The sequence below is a fragment of the Dryobates pubescens genome, chromosome 8, assembly GCF_014839835.1.
Source record: "Dryobates pubescens isolate bDryPub1 chromosome 8, bDryPub1.pri, whole genome shotgun sequence".
In the NCBI taxonomy this organism is placed as follows: domain Eukaryota; kingdom Metazoa; phylum Chordata; class Aves; order Piciformes; family Picidae; genus Dryobates; species Dryobates pubescens.
In genome coordinates, this window is record NC_071619.1 from 10,375,396 (window position 1) to 10,399,725 (window position 24,330).

At 39.1% G+C, this 24,330-nt stretch overlaps 1 protein-coding gene across 1 annotated transcript in view; it reads left to right on the plus strand.

Annotated features, from left to right (window-relative positions):
* Positions 1-820: 820 nt before the first annotated feature.
* Positions 821-24,330, plus strand: part of CFAP43 (cilia and flagella associated protein 43) — a 47,153-nt gene continuing 23,643 nt past the window's right edge. Inside the window, exons 1-15 of the mRNA XM_054163477.1 lie at positions 821-891; positions 4,224-4,477; positions 5,308-5,404; positions 8,114-8,281; positions 10,124-10,274; positions 13,044-13,194; positions 15,733-15,804; positions 16,893-16,972; positions 17,716-17,847; positions 18,805-18,921; positions 20,027-20,107; positions 20,910-21,058; positions 22,106-22,209; positions 23,169-23,309; positions 23,786-23,955. Of these exons, the coding sequence (XP_054019452.1) occupies positions 821-891; positions 4,224-4,477; positions 5,308-5,404; positions 8,114-8,281; positions 10,124-10,274; positions 13,044-13,194; positions 15,733-15,804; positions 16,893-16,972; positions 17,716-17,847; positions 18,805-18,921; positions 20,027-20,107; positions 20,910-21,058; positions 22,106-22,209; positions 23,169-23,309; positions 23,786-23,955 (1,938 nt within the window). The remainder of the gene's footprint in view (positions 892-4,223; positions 4,478-5,307; positions 5,405-8,113; positions 8,282-10,123; positions 10,275-13,043; positions 13,195-15,732; positions 15,805-16,892; positions 16,973-17,715; positions 17,848-18,804; positions 18,922-20,026; positions 20,108-20,909; positions 21,059-22,105; positions 22,210-23,168; positions 23,310-23,785; positions 23,956-24,330) is intronic.

Sequence of the window (24,330 nt, forward strand, 5' to 3'; positions counted from 1 at the left end):
ATCATAGAATAGTGGAATCACTTCAGCTGGAAAAGATCTTTAAGATCATAGAGTTCAACCATTGTCTAACTCTACCAAGTCTGCTGCTAAATCATGTCCAACAGAATAGAATAGAATAGATTGGAAGAGACCTTCAAGATCATGGCGTCCAACCTATCATCCAACACCACCCAACCAACTAAACCATGCAACCAAGCACCCTGTCAAGTCTCCTCCTGAACACCCCTAATGATGATGACTCCACCACCTCCTCGGGCAGCCCATTCCAATGGACAATCACTCTCTCTGTATAGAGGTGTGGCCTAACCAGTGCTCTCACTTCAAAGCTTCAGGAGCACTTGTCTTACACACCTCAAGAAGAACTGCAGTGAAAGGAAGGCCACAAGGTGTGACAGAAGAACAGATCTAGCTGTCTCAGTAAATGTAAGGCCAGATATCGCTGGAACAGGAGCAGCAAGCATACAGCTCCAGCCAGGACCTACAGGATGGCCCAGGGAAGGAACCCACGGTAGCTAACCCAAGCGGTAATTACCCAGGTTAAAGGCCACAGCAATCAGTAGCTCAGAAGCAGAGTGACCCATTAGGCACGGACCAGTGCCTGCGCGCCCGTAACCAGGGAACATTACAGCAACCTCTCACCCTGCTCCGCCACTTCTGCTGGAGCTTTACAAACCTTCCCGCGCTCATTGGTTAGCTTCTGTCCCGGAGCAGGCCAATCAGCGCTCCGTTTGGATCCTGGCGGCCGGTGTTGTATCAGCTAATCGCTGAGGCCGTTCTTGTTCCTAGGGACGGGTGTACACAGGCTGCTGGTGTGGGGCGGATGGAGCCTCTCGCTGAGGCTTCGGGAGGCCGTTGCTGCTCCTCGGCCGAGGAGAGCGCGCTGGAAGTGAGGTGGGGCCGACGAGGACAGCCCGCGCTCTTCGGGGCTCCATACACGCCACACACTCCTGAGCCACTTGGCCCCAGCTAGGTGCCCTCTGTCCTTTCCTGTGCTCCCGGGGCTCAGCCCCTGTCACCCCGGGTCAGCTCATGCAGCCGTCAAAGAATAGAGCGGGTCTAACAGGGAAAGGAAAGGAAGCTGCTGTGCTATGGGTCTGTTTTAGGACAGCAGAGGGCGGAGGGAGAGGGAAAGAAGCGCAGGTGCTGCAGCATATACCAGGGAGTGAGCCTTTGGTGGGTTTAGAAGAAACTTATGTTCTCTGCATTTAGCTCAGGGAGGCACTTAAAGAGAGTAAGCAACCCTGACTTATTTTAAGATGGAGCTTGACGTGTTGGTAAGCATGGTATGAATTGTCTTTTCCTCTGTAGTGGTTCTGGGAGCATGCAATCCTGATGAACTCTCAAAAGCATGCTTTTCTACTCAGTACCCGGACTGTTGAACCCTTACAGTTTAGTTCTGTTCATGGTCATCTCTCTTTTTCATTTTGCCCAGATTATTTCACCTCTAGAATTTCCGTGGCTGTTCTGTACCCCCTAAATCCCACTGCCATCATCTTCTACCATGGCCCTTCATTTTCTTCATAAGTCCTGTGCTCTGGTCTGTCTTTCTCAGCATCTTAGCCTGCATCTCAGAAATGCTGAGGTTTGCATTTCCAACAAAAGTAATCCACACTATGTTACAGGAAAAAAATGTATTTCTTCCAGAGCTCTTGGTAATCCAACAGCTTGCTTTTTGGTTCTGAACAAATAGAAGCTGTAGGTTAATTAAGCTCTTTCTCTCACACCTTATTTGAGACTTTCACAGTAATCTAGGGTATTTAGACATCATTTCTGTGTAATGGGGCAGATGGCTAAACTTCCTTACCCGTTGTGTTTCAGCTGTTTCATCAACATTTATGGCTACTATGGGACACAGAGCAATATAATTATGAGTTCAACATTTTAGCAGAAAGAATATTTCTTGTTTTAGTAATTTTTTTCTAGTAGTAGGAGAAACACATCATCCAAACTAACTAAATAAGTAATAAATTAAGCCCTTTTGAATGTGAAGCAAAGGCCATTTCCATTTAAAAAAAAAAAAAAAGTTTGCCTCTTAGAAGAAAGTGATGAAAATTATTATGCAGCAGGCAGTTGGAATACTTGTGTCTGCAGAAAATACAGAATTTTGATGAAACTCATGGTTTCACATACGTTCTTTTGTATGAACTAGCATTTTTCAGTGGCGAAGTGCTGTGTAGGGAAACTTCCGAGCTACTCTCATTGCTTTGCCCCATTTACTTTTCACCGATTGGCAAAGTTTGTGACTGAAATGCTTCTGACAGTATTAATACAGAACTGGAGACAGAGCATAGGAAATGTGAGGGAATCGTGGCTAATTGCGTGACTCACTGTGGGCTGCACCAATCAAACCTGACAGCAGATAATGGCCTGAATCCTTGACCCCTTAAGCATTTACTGGTTGTGTAAGGATGATTAAGTGTGCTGCATTCAATTCACTTATATCCCTGCACACACATCTTCTAGATGTTATTTTATCTCTTGAGCACAAGTTACAAATAAACCATTTCCACTGAGTCAGATCAGAATGCTCTTTTTCTTGGAAAAAAAATTAGAGCTGGTCCTGTAACTTTGTTAGTACAGGTCATCTTATGTTCCATTGTACAGCATAGATCTAGTTCTTTTGTAAAAGGTCCAGAAAAATATTCATCTGCTAAAATGTCTCCTTTTTGTTGCCATGGTGTTCAGTTTGCCTGCAGGACCACGTGCTCAGTGTGCTTTCGCTCCCCTCTGGTTACTCTTACTCCCTTCTGTCTAGTGAAGAGGAACAGTACAGAGGATCAGCAGCTGACCTATCTTATGACTGACTCATGTTCACGAAAAGAGTGTAAAAAAGCTGCTTGCAATTGCAGAGAACAAAGTCTCTTCTAGTCAAGTTCTCATATTTGAAAGAATAGAAGAGATATAAAGTTTCTGAATACAAACTAGAAGAGAAGTTGCTAACAGCAGTGTTGTACACAGAGGATATCTGTTACACTGCTGAAAATTCTGCCATGGTACCAACAGTTTAAACTGGCTCAGTGAGACATCTTCACCTACGGGTTAAATGCAACTCCCCTTGGTAAGAGGACCCTAATGTTTATTCACACACTTTCTGAAAGTAAAAAAATCTGCAGGCAGTTATGACTTTGCTGAACCATTGTAAATTCATAAGCTGACTCCTCTTGAGTAATTTTTTTTTCAGTCCTTGCATAACACATCCTGTTTACATTCCAAAGTTTTAACATGTCAAGTACTGGTATCTTTAAAGCAGAGCAGTCCTCCTGGTTAGGTTCATATAAACACAAGCCATGCCTTTGTATTTTTTTTTTCATGACAATGAGATGAACTATGGAAGTGTAAAAATAGTTAAGCAAATAGAGTTGGGTCCCCAGTATGGATTGCACTTGTGTAATTCTTTCAGAATAAAAGTATACTCTATTACTATGACACCTGAGTGCAGAAGAAGAGCCTGTGAACTGGCTAATTTGATTGTTAGCAATAAATGAAAGAAATTTAAGCATTTCTCTATGTTCTTATGACAGTCTTTTTTTCAGAGTAAGATAGACCCTGTGTAATTGGAAACTGAATGATTCATAATGTTGATGTTGACTTGCTGGAACGTGTCCAGAGAAGGGCAATGAAGTTGGTGAGGGGTTTGGAACACAAGCCCTATGAGGAGAGACTGAGGGAGCTGGGGTTGCTTAGCCTGGAGAAGAGGAGACTCAAGGGTGATCTTATTGCTCTCTGCAACTACCTGAAGGGAGGTTGTAGACAGACAGGTTGGTCTCTTCTCCAAGGCAGCCAGCACCAGAACAAGAGGACACAGTCTCAGGCTGCACCAGGGGAGGTTTAGGCTGGAGGTTAGGAAGCAATTTTATACAGAGAGAGTGATTGCCCATTGGAGTGGGCTGCCCGGGAAGGTGGTGGAGTCACCATCATTGGAGGTGTTCAGGAGGAGACTTGATGGGGTGCTTGGTGCCATGGTTTAGTTGTTTAGGTGGGTTGGATTAGTTGATGGGTTGGACGTGATGATCTTGAAGGTCTCTTCCAACCTGGTTTATTCTATTCTATTCTATAATGCTAAATCTTGAAGTTACTGTGGCTTTGCAACATTGCTACGAGGATGTCTAACATCCCACACGTGACTTCAGTGTAATTTTGGCTGCAATGTTCCCCTTTTCTTAGTGTTTTGAGAAATATGTGTCTTTGATTAATGTTTTAACATTCAATTGCTCTTTCTTAAGTTGGGTTCAGGGATTCTCAAACAAGAACTTCGGTTTCATCAACAATCAAACTGCCTGCTACCCCTGTGGTAATTACATCCTCTTCCTGGACATTGAAACAAAGAAGACTACAGTGCTGCAGTGTCAGACTGGCCAGGTGGGAGCCTTTGCAGCTAATGGGAATGCTCAAGTGCTGGCCTTTTCAGATCGCAAGCTGAACCCCATCATATATATCTACGCTTTTCCAGAACTGAGTAAACTGACAGAATTAAAAGGTAATAATGTAGTAACTCTTCCTGTCACTATTTCATTAAAACAATACTTAACCTACCCACTTTCTAAAGTTTGGAGGGTTTTTTGAGAAGACTTGAAAAACAGTGGGACAGGAAACTGCCTCATGACAAGATGCATGGAAAGCAGTGGAAGGAAGTGTCCACTGCACCCTTTTGCAGTTGGTCTCAAGCTATGGAGAAATATGACAATGCAAAAAAACTGGGGGGTGGGAGAGGGAAATTGGATATAGATGGGCTTCATGTTAGGAAAATATAATCAGAATAACAAAACAAAATTGAACTGCAGTGGACTCCCAAACAGACTGCCAAAAGCTGTGTTGAGAAATCTCAGATACAAGAGTCTGGGATTTAATGTATATTTTTGTCAGCCTCATGACATTCCTCTCCTTAGTTAAGTTGCTTGCCCCGTCCCTGTTTCAGTTTCCTTGCCATTTCTATAAGGGTCACACCACTTGCTTATTTTCTATGTATGAATGAAATTAGGACTACAAAGGATTTCAGGGTACTTGGGGAAAAATACTTTACAAATTGAAGGTATTATTAAAAAAAGAGAGAGAAAATTCCCATCAGTGATACAAAGGGAACATTTCTATAGAATCACATCATTGGTTTGGTTGGAAAAGACCTTTAAGATCACTGAGTCTGAAGTGATGATCAAATGAAAACAATAATCTGGATTAAAGCAAAGGAATCAGAGGCCTGAAGAACATCTTTGAAAAGTTAAAGTGAACTGAGAGGAGTCTTCTGTCTGTGGTAGTATACAATAAAATCCAGGGCAATTAAACACCATGCTGTTTATTTTTATATTTCAGGTAATGCTCAGCTGGACTACACCTTACTTGCATTTAGTTTCACAGGCCCATATCTAGCCAGTTACTCTTCAATCCCAGAATTCATTCTTTCAGTATGGTAAGAGTATAAAACATAATCTCTAATTCCATTTACATTTAATTAATCTTTTTGTGTGTGTGCTGTTTTAACATAAATTAACAAATATGGAAGACACACTGATTACCTTCATCCCCTCCCCCCCATTTTTTTTTTTGGTCAAATTGATCATTGTCTGCAAACATTCTGGACCAAACTTGCTGTTTAGTTTCTAGCATTAGTAGCCACTAGTCAGAATGACTGTTACTTTGCTACAGCTGTCTTCTGCCTCCTTTGAAATTTTGTGTTTTGAAGTATTTCTAAGGTCTTCAGCATCATCTAATAATCTCTTCACCCTTGGAAGTCAAGTACCTTGCTGTTTGTGAAAGAGAAAATGTCTACCAACAGGAGGACAAGTGTTCTAAAGCTGAATTCTATTTTTTTATCCCTCTGGACCATTCACTGCTTCTCTTAGTTACTTGTGTGTGATCTTCTAATTTTGTCCAGTGGCTACACAGCCAGGAGTCACTGGCTTAGATCATCATTTTCTGCTCATTGTCATGAAAATAAATATTATATAACACAGTGCAGATACAGGGAAGGGTATATTTATTTTTTATTATTACTGTGTAAAAATATAATCCTGCTCTTGCCTCCGTTGCAAACAAGCTTCAAAACAAATGGGGAGGGTGGAGTAGGATGAAGTCACGCCAGGACATGTAAGGAATAGTCTGTACAATTTAATGATGACTCTTTCTTCTTCAGTGAAGAAGCAACAACTCCCCAAACTCCAGAAACTTAGTAGTGATGGTAGATACTTTTACAGATGCCTCTTCTTTATCCCCTATGAAGAAGAATAAAGTTTACAAGTTTACTTTGAACTCTGAATGTATGTATTCGTTCAGGAAGGATGTCTCTGTGTCACAGTTGAAACCAACAAGATGGCCTCACTAGCCTGAAGAGCTTACATGATAGTCACTTAGAGCAGAAATGACATGGCCATAGTATGCACTTACACAACCCCCCACCATCTTGCTAATTTTTTCTAGATTATTCATTAAAATGAAAATGTTTATAAATGTTTACATGTTTTAAAGTGGTGGCAGCTTCCAAGGCCAGGCAATATAAACCTATTTGAATCATGACTATCAGCAACTAATTTTCATTAAAAAACCCATCCTAGATGCCAGTCAGAAACCATTTTGGAACAAAATAGAATTACCTTACAATATCATACTTAGACATTATAATAACTTGAAGAGAAGTGTGAAAAATTTACTGTGGGATCAGGACCTTCATTTTTGCACTTGTAAAAATGTGTGTGGACAGATGAAAGAAATCTCAGTGTTTAGCATTCTTAAATGTGTCACAACAATATGATGATTGCAACGTTCCTGTGCTGGAATCAGAGGTATAAGAAATGTTTTGAAAATTAAGTCAGTCTCAAAATCCAGGAAGCTTGGGGATAAGAAGAAGCTGTCTTTCATCTGAGGCATATTTATTCTTTTCTTTTCAAAGGAGAGGCTTAATGCCAGATGCTTTTTCAGATGCATGTACCATGTAGTTTCAAATCTTAATATATTATCTACCATAAAAGTATGTTGGCACTGTTTGTGAAGTATGAGAAAAGAACACGCTGACAGATGTTGAGAGAAAGCTACTACAGTGATATCTTTTTAAGTCAGAACAGCAGCTTACAGCTTTCTGTAATTTTAATGAGTATTACTCTGTGTGTGTGTGAATAGTTGTCACTTTGTGCCATCAGTAATAACCATTGTCTTGCATCCTGATCTGCTTCTGGGGGTGAATCTGTTAGAGGCCAGAACAACAGGATTATAGTAAATCCATTTACAGCAGTGTATGCATTTTAGGTGTTTTTTCCTCTCAGCAGTAGTGACAGAACTTAAAGCTCTAAATGTTGTTTAGATTAACAGTCAGAGATACTGTTCCAAGAAATTAAGGAAAAGTTTTAGTGATATTCTTCAAATGATGATGGCCAGTTCTTGGACAGCACCAAGAAATGAAAATACAGTTAAGAATTAATCTAGATAATGGAGAAATAAGTAAATGGGATGGTGATAACAGAAAACAGGCTATGCTGGACAAAAGAAAAGTCAGTGGAAAGCAGATTCCTGCGCTTCTGTCAGCTATACATAACAGTCCCACACAAATTCTGCTCCATTTTGTGCTCAACTTATTTAATGTAGCCATAGCTTCTATGTCGGCATTCACAACACAATTACTGGATTACCAGAGTAATTCATCCATAGGTAATTGCAGGCTGACTGGTTTTTACTTCCTAATTATAACACCTCCCAGCTGCAAGCCTGCAAGCATTATAATCATTATTTTATGGACTGGAAAAGCAAGGCTGAGGTCCAGGGTGCTGAAGAGTTAATTCTTTGGGCCTAGTCAAGTGGTGACTTGTGGAAGGGATGGAAAAAAGGCCATGTCTCTTGACTTGGTTGGTCTTTTCACAAAAGGAAGTGTATGATAATGTTTCTAAAATGACAGCTTTCAAAATGATTTTGCTATTTGCAGCAGTAATAATTTTATGTCTGGCTAATTAGGCACCTCCTTTTCATTCTTAAGAGGATCTAACTTTTTTGACAGCAGACATTTTTTCGTCACTGGCAAAGCCCATGTTTTCCAAACTTGATCTCGAATGTCAGTCATAATCACAACCAGATCTTTGGCTTGAATGTTTTTACTTCTTTAATGGATTTCTTTTTTTCACTCCCCTTAATGAAGGAACTGGCAAGAAAATACTCTCCTGTGCAGTGAGTCTCAGCCAGGGGTAGCAGTGACCTCCTTAAGTTTTAACCCTACGAATTGGCAACAACTATGTTCTGTTAATGAGAGCTCTGTTATTGTCTGGTGTATTGAAAGGAATAACGACGAGCATCACCTTAAGCTAAAGTAAGTGGAACACCCCACAGGTTATGAAAAATCTAGAAGTATATTTTAATAACTAAGACTAGCAACCTACATCTATTTGCAATCTGTTAATCCAATGTAGTTCACTGAGCAATTGCAATTGGTAATTGCTAAATCATGTGAATTCATTATTTCATTTCTTAGCTAATACTAATCAGCTGCTTTGGTAACCTCTATCAAAAGCTGCAAAACTGAATTAAAGTAGTTCTTGAACTGCTTCCCTGCATGTGGAGCGTTGCTTTTGTAGTTATGAAACCACCAAATGTGGATCAAGTTCCTTTCTGGTAAACATGGTTAAACAAGATGTTGTTGTAATCACAAATTGTACCAAAAGCAGTATCAGTTTTCTGTGCGATTTCCAGCTTGCATGGCAAATTTACAGGTCCAGAGGGTGTGGCTCTGTTGATGGAATCACTGAGCACAGCAAACCTAGACTTCATTTATGCTAAAAGGTTTTGTGAGTCTGGTATAAAAGTAGTATTTATCATTCAGGTTGCAGTTCTTGAAGTATAACACCTATGCTGTGTCAGTGGCAGCTACTCTACAATTCCCAAGTGTGTTTAATCTTGTTAGCTATGAATGTAACCAACATATTGTCACTGACCCAGTTATGCCAGTGAATGTATAGACAAGGCCTTAATTTGAGATCTGAAAAGAATACTGCAGGCTTTTTTGCCTTTTGTCATTATAGAGTACACATAATCTACTCCTTTTTCTTCACTTTTCATTCCATTCAGGGGAAGTTAAACCTCCACTGAGAACTGTTTATTTCACATCCTTTTTTTTTCAAAGTCATAAATCAACATAGTTTGTAAACTGTAGAATCCTTAGCTCCTGCATTGTGACAGCGCTCAGACACCAGAGTGTAAGAGGCAAATACTACTACTACTACTACTTTTTCATCACCAATAAACTCTCTCTTAATAAACATTAAGCATGAATCCTTACAGCATGTACAACATTTTATTAATTCTGGTTGATTACAGTAACACAGAACACTTGTTTATACAAGGCAACAAGAAGAGACACAGAAGCTACAACATGGCAATCCATTTCTGCCAGTTAGAAACATTCCTCTTTTGTAGTGCAGTTATTTAGCCAGATATGGCGACGACGGAGGTTCTTGGAATCAATACGGCTGACCAATATGATCAGTACTGATCCTTTATTGTTCCAGTATTGCAGGCCTGTGGCTCAGGCCTATGGTGAAAGCATGGCACAGCAAAGCATGGAAGGAAAGGAGATAGGACAGGCAGGAAAAGAAGAAGGAGAAGTGCGTAGCAAGGAAACTGCTACAATTTATATAACCTTGGTATGCCTTGTTGGCATGGACTCATTGGTCCTCTATGAGTGACCACACATCACACTATTGTAGATTATTGGTCCAACTATGGATGACACATGAGGTTTGTTGATGCAGGTGCATGTCCTGTTGTCCCGAGATAACTCACTATGTTTCTAGCTACCAGCGTCTTGTTTTAGTTACAGTGCTGCAGGCACAGCACTGTTTTGGCATACTGGTAGCTGGCTCTGCACTTATGCTGAGCATGGCCTACCACCATGTCAGGCTCCAGGCCTGAACTGCCAGATTGCTCACACCGCTCATAACTGGTGTTCCCACACAGTTACTATTCCATTTCAGTGAAATGGTATGTGCCATGTAGAATAATTATGTACAACAATCCTCCATTACTCATGTGGAGGTAAAGCCCATTATCTGAGTTGGTGTCTCAAAGTTTTGACAACATACTTGTCCATTTTGTATCAGCATTTGCTATTCATAACATTGCTTCTCCTCAGACATGGTCTTTTGCTTTTTCACAGCCCTGTGGAACTCCCTGATGTAGAAGGGTCTGTGAGTCCTCATAAGGATTTGTTTTTCCCAGTTTCTCATAGTGAAGATTCATACTATGGTCCTGATTTACCTGTTTCAGCCATTGCTGGACTGGTAGGAGATGAAGCACAAACATTCATGGTAGTTACTGATTTTTTTCCTTTTGCTATTCCAAGTCATTATACTTTTTATGCCTGTTGTCTGTTTTATGCCTGATGTCTGTTAAACAGGTACAACCCAGTAAATAGATCTGTTGTTTTGGCAAAGTCATTCTGCATGAGTTGGTCAGAATATAATTGATGGAGAAAATGCTTCTTCCAAATATTATTTTATCAAGACCCTTATATTGAAAAGCATCTAATGCAGCATATTGAAATCAACTGAACTTGCTGAGTTCCTCAGATATCCAGATATCTTCAGACTGCTGTTGCTGCAGTGGACCAGGCTGCTGTTCTTCACTGTCTTTAGAAACTGATGTGCTGCTAGGGCAGATGTATCAATGGTTATTATCACTGATGATTTGTATACTACTACAAATGTCCATGAGCAGTTATTTGACTCTGGCCTAAATTCTGTGCCTTGATACTTGTAAATACCTTGGAGTTACTTTTCTCTCAACTGTCGTCAATGTTTTTTCAATTAGTAAGAAACATCCTGCTTCTCCTGTGGTGGTGAATGATGTGCAGTGGGAATAGTATCATGGCCTGAGGAAATTCTCCCCATCTCTGCAGAACTCAACAGAAGGCTTTTTCTTCTTTATCATTAAATCTGAGTCAGTTGAGATCAATGTTTCTCTGACATAAGCATCCAAAGTGGAGAACTATTTATTTAGACTATTATTTAAAGGAATTGGCCTCATCTTGTAATCCATGCTACTTGGAGGCTGTAGTGCAAGCTGAAGGAATGTGTGAGAGGCAAGTAAGAAACATGAGCCCATTGCCAGTGCACTTGTTTGCTGCTTTGAAATATGTTAGGGTTCCTTACAAGATACTGAGGCTGGATGTGTACCAAAGTGTAACCACAACGGGGCAGCAGTGTGAAAGGAATTGCAATATCCTACAGCTTTCAATCTTTTTCTTGCTTGCATTAGATCAGTTTAGTTTCAATATTTCTTACAGCTGGGACCTGAGTTTTCTGAATACACTTTACCATGACAAGTCCACTTGGATTCACTTTGTCCCCCATTGCAATTTTATTCCATTGTCTTTTTATGAAACTCCTCATGACAAGGATCCATCTGGATTGATTTATTTATTTTTTCCCCAAAGAGGTGCTACACAAAAGGGAGAGAAGTTTTAAAAAATTATGATGTCCTTGTTATTATGATGATGCACCACTGTAGCAATGCACAATTCAAGAAGAAACCTGCTTGGGGATTTACATAATCTCATCCTAGGATTAGCATATTTTGTCTAGTTTGTATGTGAAGACAGTCAAGACAGCAGGTACAAAGGACCATTACAGAAATTGCCTTTATATGGAAAGCTTCTGATTCACCACAGTGCAGTTGCAACTTTCCCAAAGATTTATCATGTTCAAGTCTCATAAAATTGGTGCAAATGTCTGTATTAAATGTTTCTCTGGGTAATTTAAAGACCCATTTTTAAATAGATTTACTACTGTTAGTCCTATTTGATTTATAAAGAAAATATTAGTATACTTTAGTTCTGTAACATTTTCTCCCTGGGAAACTAAAAATGCTTTGTAAACATAAACAGAGAGTAAGTTACTTACCTGGAATCATACAGGGAGTCCTTGGCATATTTTATTCATGAAAGCTAAGTGTTTATGAATCTCTATCCTATGTTTTCATCACATGTCCATCCACATTTCCTCTCTTTATGCACCCTTCAGTGAGACAGCAGGTGCTTTGCAGAATTTTAGACTCTTTTTCCTTTTTTTGTTCATCTATCATATTGTCTAGTGTTCCTCACCACTTCTGCTCACATGCATGGTTCCTGGAATCTTCTCTTTTAAATGTTCTTCCAAGGTTTGCTTGTGTTTTGTTGCCCTCTCCCCTTTCTCAAATCCTCTTCAATCTGTTTCTTTCTCTATGGTATTTCTATCATTTAATCCCTGTCACTGTTGTATTTGAGCAGCTCACTATCTTTAACAACTTTTATTGAAGTAATTCTGTTCTTTCTGTTCTGTAGATGACAAGAGTTATGAGCTGTATTTTAGTGAAATGAAATTCAAGGCACATGGAAAGTCTGTGGCAGGAAAGTTTGTGTAGATGACACAAAGGTTGACAGAGTTGTTTTATAGAGCATGTGAGATCATATGAGATAAACTATTCAAAATGTGGTTTAGTACTGCCAAGTGTGCATGACCACATGCACAGACTAGGTCTACAAAGCAGACTATTCTGAAAACCAGTTTGAAAAGGATTTGTTGGGCTTCCAGTGCTATTCTGATGTTTAGAATAAATTCTAGGTGCTCAGTGGGATGAATTTTATCAGAATTTTATCATTAAACAATTGGGAGGTGACCTAGTTATGGTGAATCAGTATCTTTGCAAGGGTAGAGAAGATACCAGAAGGCTTTCCCAACTAGAGGACAAAGCTGTAACAGAAACAAGTGCTAGAGAATAAACCCAGATAAATTCAAATTTTAAAGTGTGTATAATTGTGTTCAGTGTAAATATAATTAATCTTTTAAACAATCTTCTAGGGAAAGAGGAGAGTTCTCTACCACTGTCTCCAGATACAGAGTTCTGTGTAAAATGTTCTTGTGTCTCAAGTTACTAGCCTCAGTGAAAGGATGACTGAATAAACTAAGGCTGGTGTTATACAAATGGTCAAACTGTGAGATAATGATCTCTCTTTTGTTCTTTTTGCCTTAAATTGTATGTAACTGCTTGTACAAGTATTTGCCAGTTGTTGATTGAACTTGTTTATTTTTGTGTTGAAGCCCAGGAATTATATTAAGTGTTCAGTGCATCCTACTGCCCACTGCTGGACTGCGACCTCAGAAATTTACGTGGGCTGCAAAGAGGGAAATGTTTTGGCAATTGATGCTGGGACATGCAGTGTTTCTGTTCTTCAACAAAAACCTCTACCTGGTGAGAAATAGCTGCATTGTGTGTTTTATTGAAGTAAGGAAGAAAGCAGATAGGTGAAAGTTGCTTTTTTTTTTTGCTTTCTTTCTTCTGTTATGCTATTATGTACCATATAAAAATTGTAAAAGCTGTATTGTGGAACCCTATTTCTTTTATTAGCATGTTAAATGTTCAAGAACGTGTTTTGAACTTCTCTGTGGGTTTCTTTAGCACCCAATAATTGCCTTTCATTTTTCTTTGGCAACAAAAGAGAGAAAAGGCTCTAAATACATTGCTGTGGTTTGACCCCAGCAACTAATCACCATGCAACCAATTACTCACTCCTCCTTCCCAGTGGGGTGCAGAGGAGAATCGATAAAGAGGTAAAACTCATGGGTTGAGATAAGAAAAGTTTAATAGATAAAGTATTATGGCAATAATAAAATATAAAAATAACTGTAATGAAAAGGAATATACTAGAAAGATAAATAAAACCTAAGAAAAGACAAGTGATGCATACTGCGATTGCTCACTACCCATTGACTGATATCTGAGTTGTGATCAACCCCTCCTGGGCACTTCCCCCCCAGTTTATATTCTGAGCAGGACTTTCTATGCTATGGGATAACCTTTCAGCTAGTTTGGATCAGGTTTCCTGGCCATGCTCCCTCTCAGCTTCTTGTGCACCTGCTCACTGGCAGAGCATGGGAAACAGAAAAATCTTTAATTAGAATAAGTGCTACTTAGCAACAATTGCAACATCACTGTGTTATCAACATTGTTCTCACATTAAATGCAAAGTACAGGACTGTACCAGCTACTAGGAAGAAAATTAACTCTCTCCCAGCCAAAACCATGGCATACATCAAAATGATAAAGTGAACAATAGTTCCAGAAGCCCAGGTCCTATTAACTAGCCCTACTAGATTAGCGAGCTATTAATACACACCAGCTGTACACAATTTTTTTACTATTAGTTAAGTGCCAATAATTTGTTTTATTTTGCATGAAATATTAGATTGTCATCATTTGATATGTTAGATAATGTTCTTATAGATCTTTGAGGACTCATGAGTCGTCTTCGAATGGCAAAACTGAATCTAATATCCTATTGCTTAATAGAATGCCTTAAGGTCAGGTCTTACATAAAGCATTTTCTAAGGAAAACAAGGTTGCAAAAACTATCAGGCTTTACTGCAGAAAGTATGAAGGACAGAAAGTGAACAGATGTCTTTGTTTTCAAAGAAAGAAATATGGTTTTAATTTATTCTGGAATGGAAGGGCTTCAGGGTGAATTGTCTATCCTGTATATACTCCCACCTGTCTTTTTTCATGGGGACCTTTGGCAGGCTAGAGACTGACCGAAGTTTTCTGGCAACAGCAGCCCATTCTATGCATTCTTTTTTCTGTGAACCTCTGCTACACGCTACCTTTCTGTGCTCATGAATAGGGCTCCTAAGATGGAGTAGAATGAGACACATCCAGCAAAAAATGCTCTGGCATTGGCAACCTGGATCCTATTGGCCTTTGCTGGGATGGAAGGCATCAGTTCTACTGTGGACATGAAGTTCTCTAGTTGAAGTCAAAGAGGAATGCTTCTCCCTGGCACGAGAAAGGGCTAATTACCTGTTGTAGGCCAGTATAGAACTATTCCTCTAATGAACACTGAATCAGTGTTAATGGGCTGGTGATAATCTTGTTCTCTTCCTTTTCCATGTGATACATTATTTTTTAAGCTGAAGCAAGTATCCCTGACTTTCCCAAAGTCCTCTGTTTAGTTTTGATAATTAACAAAGAAATGGAAAGCTGATCTTAAGAGCAAACAAACAAGCAAGCCATCATTATTTCTCTGGTTTTGAAATTAATCAGTTTTATGTTTACCAAATTAAGAGCTGGAAATCATCAATGAATAAAAGGCTGAGGTGTGAGCAGAAATTTTGTTTCCAGTTCAGTAGAAGGCAACAAGAATATTTGCCATTTGGGCTTTTCCTCAACCTGTATAGTCTTCTGTGAGTTTTGGCCTAAAACTGTGTAACAAAACTGCCTGTATCAATATTGGACTGAAGCTCCTGAATTTACAACATACTGTAGTCTGTATCTGTTTAGCAGAATATTTCAGTGCAAGTCTAACTTTAAGCATGTGCTAAATTCCTGTTATGGTGCCACAAACAGAATCATAAGCAGGGGCAACATTTCATGTGGGCTTATTTTTCAGCCTGACTGAAGTTTCCTTTGTGAGTACATGAAATAAAAAAAGAATCATGGTTGGAAATACCAATACCAGCACACAGCACTAGAAGATTGATACCTCTGCATCTGTACCACTTTCCATGCAAAGTATTGCTATCTGCCTTTTACAGCTGTAAGCTGAATCTCAGAAAGACTCTGCCTGCTGAGTTGCATAAATGACAGAAATAGGGGACAGAATTGGGGAGAATGCACATTTTTGCTTCAGAATACTGAACTTGGTCTTTTCTTCAGTAGGCTGGAATGCAACTGACTTTTATTGCACTTTTGACATATAAACAGGGTTGGAGTTATGAATTGTTTTCTTATATGCATAATACATGTATAAAATATTGGACATTGTGCCTTGTGTTTGTAGAGAAGACAGGAAAAGAAAGATATTTCCATGTTCAAATCAAGCTAATATGTTTTTAGGCAGCATCAATAATGTCTGGGATTAATAATATGTGAGTACAGCTGGAAGCCCCTGGTTAGGAAAACTCAGCTCTCACTGGCCTGTATATGATAGCAAGCTTTTGTATGTTTACATGACAAATTACTTTGTGCTAAGAGCCAAATTAATAGCCTCAGGAAAAAACAGTGACAGTGAAATAATTTGTGTTCATTCTAATTTAAATTGGAAAAACTGGTGCTAGAATAGTTTCCCTACTACTTAGTTCTAGTAACTTTTTTTTAGAACTGCAATCACTTGTAATTTAGTTGAGTTAGGATTCAGAAGCTTGTTTCAAATACTTTGTTCAGGGCTCTGCAGTACAAATAAGATGTTCACATAATGGATGAAGTTCAGCACAGGGACACAAAGGTTATTGCAGAGTCCAAGAACATGACATACAAAGATAGGCAAAGAGAATTATGTTATATTCAGCCTGTGGTAAAGGAAATGGGAGATTTTACTATTGCTTCAGCTACCTAATGAAAGGTTCCAGAGAAGATGGAACCAGACAGGCAAAGGACACAATTTGAATCAACAGAAATTATGGATAGATACTGGGGGAAAAAACCCTAGTCTCACAGTGAAGGTAGTCAGACATTGGGCCAAGCTGCCCAGAAGGGCTATGCATTTTCTATTCCTGGGTGTATTCAGACCTCAGCTGAGTATAACTCTGGAAAACATGATCTAGCTTGGAAATTGGCCCTGAGTTTGAAGTTGGCTCTGTGCTGGGCAGTAGGTTGGATCAGAGGACTTCTAGGGTTTCTTCCAACTGACTCTGATTCTGTTATTGACAATATTCTGTTATTTATTTACAGAATCAAACAATTTCCCAAATTATTTTTTAGGTCATCAGAACACAGCATTACTGTCACTTCAAATTATGCATACCAACCTTCTCTTTCATTGTCACAGTGAAAAAAGTCCAAAGAACAGCTCCTGGAGCCTGTTTACTCACAGATAGTAAATCATCCCAGATTTGAAGTTGAGCCACATCATTGCAATGAATTAAATTTGTTAATTTATGTTGGTTTTGTGCTCTCAGGTGGCAACCCAAAGGATCTGCAAAAACCTGGTTTATCTTCCATGGCATTTTGTAACAAAGGACTGTACGCAGCTGGAAGTGTAAGGCATCCTTTATGCTTTTAACTTACTGTGTGCAAATCAAAGATTCAAATGCAGTATATTTGCAAAGCTCACTGCACAGACAGGAGTTAGGAAAAAAAAGTAGAGGGTTTCAGAACTATAAAGGTTCTCTCTGGTGTTGTATATATATGTTTAAGACTTAAGAAAAGACTTAAGATGAGATTTTTGTAGTCAAAGACAAGAAGTAGTCTAGAAGTACATAAAAGAAAGATGGACAAAGAATAGGAAGGGAGATAAAATGGCCAAAAGAAATGTCAAATTGTTTTGTGCAAAATCTAACTCAATATTTAACCCATACTGTCAATGCCATTGTGCATTACTGTTAAGTATAAAAATATAAAAGCATAAAGAATACAATATGAAATGTTGAGTATTAAGTGATGAACAAGACTGTTATCAAACATAGATTGTTACTAAAACTTGTATTAGAGAAGACCATTAGTTCAATAGATTTACTATCCAGGGTAAGAGTCATCTTGATTTAAGCATACTAAAGGCAAGTAAGACCATTGGGATACAATTAAATACTGTTGCCATGGGTTAGTTTAGGTGGTGTTGGATTGGTTGATGGGTTGGATGCGATGATCTTGAAGGTCTCTTCCAACCTGGTTTATTCTATTCTATGTATTCTAAAGGGTTAAGAAGGTCTTGCTGTTCAGTTTGCTAGACTGGGCTAGCATAAATGACCTAGACCTCATGTGGATTTGTACTTTTCTGCACAGGAGGGCATTTTGTTATTTTATCACATCAAAGGTCGTCAGTTTGAGATGAATGTCTGTGCTGATATCTCACAACCTATATCCAGCCTCATATTCTCTCCTGATTATACTGTACTTCTGCTTGTCACTGACCAGGTATAGTATTTGAAAGAATAATATTACCTAATGATACATTCCTGTGATCCTACATGTGTATGCTGATACTGTCACTGGAGGTGTTCAGGAGGAGACTTGATGGGGTGCTTGGTGCCGTGGTTTAGTTGATTAGATGGGTTGGATTGGTTGATAGGTGGGATGCGATGATCTTGAAGGTCTCTTCCAACCTGGTCTATTCTATTCTATTCTATTCTATTCTATTCTATTCTATTTATTCTATTCATGTGAAATATTTGTGGTGTAATCACAAAAGTGAATAAACCATATCAGAGGTACACTTAGTCCATTTTGTATTTTTAATGAAAGATTGGAGAGACTTTTAATGAAGCACAGAACAATTTTCTCCTACAGATAACATATTAAAGTACCTAAAACTGAGCTTTCCTAACTGAAATATATTGTGTGTATGGTGGAGGAAAATGTTCAGGGTCTTGAGTGTGCCCAGGTCACAAAGGACTTGCTGAGCATGAGCACATGTCTACACAGTAGGTAAGGTGTGGCAGCAGACCTAATGCAGCTGTGCAGTAGAGTTCTGTACAGATGTGAATTTGTCTTGGAGCCTAGTCCAAGATCTTTATTTTTTTTTATTGACCAGCCTGATCTTATAAAAGGATCCAAATCTTCAAATTCCATCTGTTTTTTAAACCTTTAATCATTTAATTGGACATGTGGTTGTGTGTATCAGTCAGAAGGTTCTGTGTTGAAACCAGCAGTGCAATAGTAATCTTGCATTGGCCTGCAAACTCTGTAAATTAATATTATCCACTAAATTCAGCTGCATAATACTGGGTAATTTGTAGCTCAGTTCAGAGTCAAATATAAAACTTTAAAGATAGAGAAGCTCAGAAAAAAATGGTGGGTTTTGTTGAAGTCATCAAAAGCTTTTAATGGAAAGTTTCATATACCAGTGATGGATTATTTATCTTTATTTGTCAGGGGACAGTCTACACTTACAAACCTGCCCATGGTGGAGAAGCTGTCAAACTCCTGGAAACATGCAGCAGTTGTTTCCTGGCAGCTGATTTTCTTACACCAGGGAACAAGTACTGTGTAGTAAGAAATGGTTTTCTTTCTTATGTATAATAGTGGCGGTTCTCATGTAACCAGGTAATATTGCTAAGACATGAAATCAAAAGCCTTGCAGAGACTGGCACTGTTCTGTTACTTGTTACAGATGTGTAATGTCTCAGTAAGGAAGTAAGTGGCATTAATTCAGGTATGGCCTGTGAAGGAATCAGAACTTGCCTTAGAATGCAGGGTGAATAATTCAGATTGCTAAAATGTCATTCGGGTTCTGCTGTTGATTTGTGTGGCTTCCTATTGTTGAGGAACATGGATGAGCAAAAGGTGGATTTAAGTCAGATAATAGATGTTCAAACAAGAAATTCCTGCTTATCTTTTCAACCTTCAGCACGAATTGGAACAGCCTGAGAGATGCCTCTGTCCTGGGTCCAGGGACTAAGAAGGTCTTATTCATGGATCTGTTCACTCTGGGAAATGCCTTGCTTTCCTCCTATGTCTTTGACTCTGGCAAGACAGATATTTTAGTCAGCAAGTCTCTTTAATCTCCAGGCCATGAATTCTTCAAGCCTAAGAACCCTGAGGTCTTTATCAGTTAAGTTTGCTAAATCTGTTTGTTGTTACCATGAGAATGATGCATTTTACCTGATTTTGAATGGGTAATGTGAGAGCTGATTGATCTCTACCCATAGTTTACTGTGGAGTTACCAGATTTCTAGGATATAGGAAGAACTCAATCACCATTATGATGAGGCATCATTTTTCATGTGCAAAAACAAGACCTGTCCTTAAGCACTTTCCTATGCAAAGCAAAATTTAAGCAGGTTTTTCTGTCGCTGGCTGAATGTGGGACTGCCAGCATTGATCAAGCTTACATGTTTTGCCCTAGGTTGTCTCATTTTGCTTAAAGACTATTCCTGGTGTTACAGCAATTTACAAAAATCATTACATTATTTCCTTAGGCAGGTGTACCTGGCAGCAACTCAAGATAGTTCTGTGCAAAACTCTTGATCTAGTAAACCTTGATCTGCTATGCTCAGACATTAGTTGAATTTATATTCTATAGGAGATCACTAGTCCATTCCAGACTGTTTGATTATTCCACCCGCTTTTGACCATGTTTTCCTCTGTTCAACAGTCTGTAACAATTTCAGGTGAAGTACAAGTTTGGTTCCTGGAAGATGGAACTTGCCTCAGCAAGCTGAATCTTGATATTGAGGTATGTGTGGCCAGGAGCATATATAGAGACTCTCATTTAAAATTTTCTTTAATACTGTTCAATTCACAAGATAACATTCCACAGATTTGGATCAACCAGTGCTGAGGAAAGCTCAGTAATGTCTTTGAGCAACCCATGAAAGACATATGAAAAAAACACTGTCTTGAATAATGTTTCCTTGACCTGGTCATGTATTTAGCTTGACCATAAAGCAGAGGAAACATTTCAACCTAGTGTCCTGGTGATGTGTCTTTAAGCACGTATTTGTGAATAACAATTCAATTTTAATGGTATTCAATTTTTGCTTTAATGTGTCAGGACTGAAAGAAAAGTTTCAAGTGTATAAAACCAAAATGCCTTGACTGACATGAAAACCAGTTTTTAAGAAATGAGTTGATAAAAGTACTTCAAACTGTTGATGCTTTGTCCTGATTTAAGATGCATTCACTTCCTGAAGTCTGATGTAAGAACAAAATCCCTTTCTATAGCAGTAGTATACATAACAGTCCAGTCACTGTTTTATATAGGCAGAACTTCCACTTAAAATCAGTTACATGGATATAATGTTGTGGTATTTTTCCCTTTCTAAGGAGTGATTAGCTTTTGATATGTAGATACAGAGCATAGATAAAATTCTTATGGTGTCTTTAAAACAATTTCTTTGTTAGAAAAATATCTAGAAAAACCACTTGGCATTTCTTCTCCACATTTTGAGGACTTGTAAATAGCAAAACAAATTGTATGCTAACATATAGCATAATGTATAAAAATATATCCAACTGTTAATTTTCTTCTCAACTAGGCAGCTGCTATGGTTTGCTGTCCCTCCTCCAACAGTGTTGCTGTAGGAACCAAAAAAGGTCAAATCTATTTCCTTGATGTTACCCAAGCTGAAGCTCCACGGGTTGTTCACAGAATGTTTCTTTCCACATTTTCAGTGCTGTCTTTGCAGTAAGTATGTAGTAACAAGGGCAGGAATGCTGCCAATTTGTTGCTCAAGGAAGACTGTTAGTTTAACTGAAAAAATTGGCATTTTAATTCTAAAAATGAGTAACATCTTTAGCTTCTCCCAACATATTCTGAATTGCTTGCAAAAGGAGTAGTAGCAAGATTTATATGGGAGAAATATACAATCTTGTATTTCAAATTTTAACCAAGCACTGAAGATACTGATGTGTGAGATCCTTCCTGGCAGGTCAATGTAAGTGGTAATTATCATAGAATCAGAATGCTAGGGATTGGATCCAGACATCATCAAGTCCAACCACCCTGCAAAGCAGGACCACTGAGGGCAGGTCACACACAATTCCATGTATCTGAATTTAAAGGGTTATTTCTCACTGAATATAAGTGCATAAGCCCTGTGAGGAGAGTCTGAGGAAGCTGGGATTGTTTAACCTGGAGGAGGCTCAGGGGAGATCTTACTGCTGTTTACAACTACCTGAAGGGAGGTTGTAGGCAGGTGGGGGTTGGTCTCTTCTCCCAGGTTACCAGCACCAGAACAAGAGGACTCAGTCTCAAGCTGCTCCAGGGGAATTTTAGGCTCGAGGTGAGGAGAAAGCTCTTCACAGAAAGAGTTGTTGGCCATTGGAATGGGCTGCCCAGGGAGGTGGTGGAGTCACCATCCCTGCAGGTGTTCAAAAAGGGATTGGACGTGGCACCTGAAGCCATGGTTTAGTAGTCATGAGGTGTTGGGTGACAGGTTGGACTTGATGATCTCTGAGGTCTTTTCCAACCTTATTGATTCTATGATTCTATGATGATACAAGCTACTTGCTTTAAATAGCTATGGTGTATCATTAGCTTCACCAGCCACTCAACTACAAATTTCACTCACAGCACTGGGCTTTACATCAGGCCCTACACCTGGAACGTGGAAACTGAAATTTCGGTTGTGTTTATGCCCTCAGTGAAGTCATCAATTATGGGCGTGGAATTGTTTAATGATTTTTATTGACTATATTGAACTGTCTTCTACTGGATTTCTATTTTACCCAGTTGTGACCAGAGTGGCCAGTTCCTCATTGCTAGAGCTACAGAAGGACATATCTTTATTCTAGATGCCCGGCCTTCAAAATTATTCCAAGTCCTTGGATATATAGGTAATATATGTATCAACTTTAATTACTCTGTGTTTTCACTGTGTGCTGTATTTTAAGTATACTTGCTTGTCAGACCAAGCTACTCTGCTACTCTCCTTTGTTCTACCTTTTTTTTTTCTTTTTTTCTTTTTTTTTTTTTATTAGGACTAAACATATTTCTGCCACCTATTCCCATGTATAAATGACAGGGAAGAGAACAGATTCTCTAACCAACTGATGGCAACCCCAGCACAAAAATAACAGTGTTGGCAAAGTACTCTAAACCTCTGTGGCTCCCTATATGAGAATTTAGACTAAAAACCTATAGATTGTGACAGCAATCTCCTATTACAAGTGTCCACCCCAGTCATCTTTTTGGAGGGGGGCTTTATCTGGCAGTTATCAACAGACAGCGTCAAATTCACAGCATCAACCAGGTTGGAAGAGACCTCCAATATCATCAGGTCCAACCAATCACCCAGCCCTAACTGATCAACTGGACCATGGCACCAAGCGCCTCATCCAGTCTTGTCTTAAACACCTCCAGGGACATTGACCCCACCACTCCCCTGGGCAGCCCTTTCCAATGGGACATCTCTCTCTCTGTGAAGAACTTCATTCTAAGATCTCCTTCTCCCCCAAGCCACCACAGTGAGGTCAGCATGGAGGACCTCCTCCTAGGCCACCCCTCCCCACCAGCAGGGACCAATTCAAGCTGGATGTAAACTCAGATTTGAATGTTTAATATGATAATAGTAATACTCTGGTGCTTAGCATTCTCAGCACCCAGTGCCTCAAGCTGAAGTTCTTTACATGCAGCACTTTCTGAAACCGGGTTGTGGCTTGTTAGACATTTTAATGTAGTTCAAAACTATATAGTTAAGCTGAGATGTGTTTTGTTTTGCATGATGATACCTTAGTAGAAACAACATTCTTGTGCTTCAGTAATGATTTGCATTGGTGTTCCCTACCTGCTTCAGTGTTGGCAGATGAAGTGCTGGATCTTTCTGTAGTTTCTGACTTCAAGAATGACTTAGTTGAAGTAATGGTACTCCTTAATGTAGCAGAGGTCCAGAAAGCAAGACTGGAAATTTTTTTTCTATCTTCAGCTCTCACAACAGGTAAGAATTGCATATATTATCTGATACTTTTCTAAGGCAAAAATGTATTATTGGCATCCCCTAACACAAAAAAATCCAACCTAACAATCTTCATCCCTTTCTTCATCTCAGCTGTATGTTCTCTGAGGAGATAGCAGTCTGTAGACATAGTCAACTTGATAATTTCAGCTGAAAGACTATGTTATTTTGAGGGAAAGCCAAGGAAGGAAGGAAAGAAATAATTCACTTGCAGAATTACAAAGCCACCACTTAACTACTACTGGTTGCTGTTATTATTGTGACTACAATTTGAGCCACAAAGAGACACAACCCACAGTCTTAGCCATATGCTAGGTGTCTTAATTCCTGTCTCCTCCTTGAAAACTCACATCATTCTGACTCCTTGCTGAGATTGGTTTTCATTACTTGATAGGTGAAGCACCTGCATTAGTGGTAGTGATGCCTCTTCCTCTTTGTTTCCTTTTTCAATCTTTTAGACAATGATAAGTATGTTACTGAACAAGGAATGCTTGTTGCTAGTGCCATTAAAAGGGAGCAATATGATCTGGATTACCCTTTGAGCTCAGCAGTCAGATTGAAGGATAACATTGTGTATGGCTACTGTACCTGTGCACCTTTCATCTGTAAATACCATCTCTCTAAAGAGGTAATTCTCTTTAATTTGGGTGGTGGTTAAGCAAGGCTGAACAAAGGCTGAAGATGAAGTGAATATAACAGGATATTATTGTGAAGAAAGCTTCTCTACATGAAAAGTACCTACTCCATCCATAAACATCAACTGACAGTGGCCTACCACCTGCTCAGAAAGCAATCTTGCTCTAATACAGAGAAATCTAAATACTAGTTCTTAAAGCTCATATAGCTTGTAGGCACTTCTCATGTAGCTTTGGTATTGGAGATGTGCTTTTGTGCAATCTGCTGAGCAATCTGAATATCTACCTATTGAAGGAACTACCCTCTGAAGTTCATAGGTCTCCCTCAGTTTGAGTCATGTCAGGCAAGAAGGTGAATTCCAAAGGTG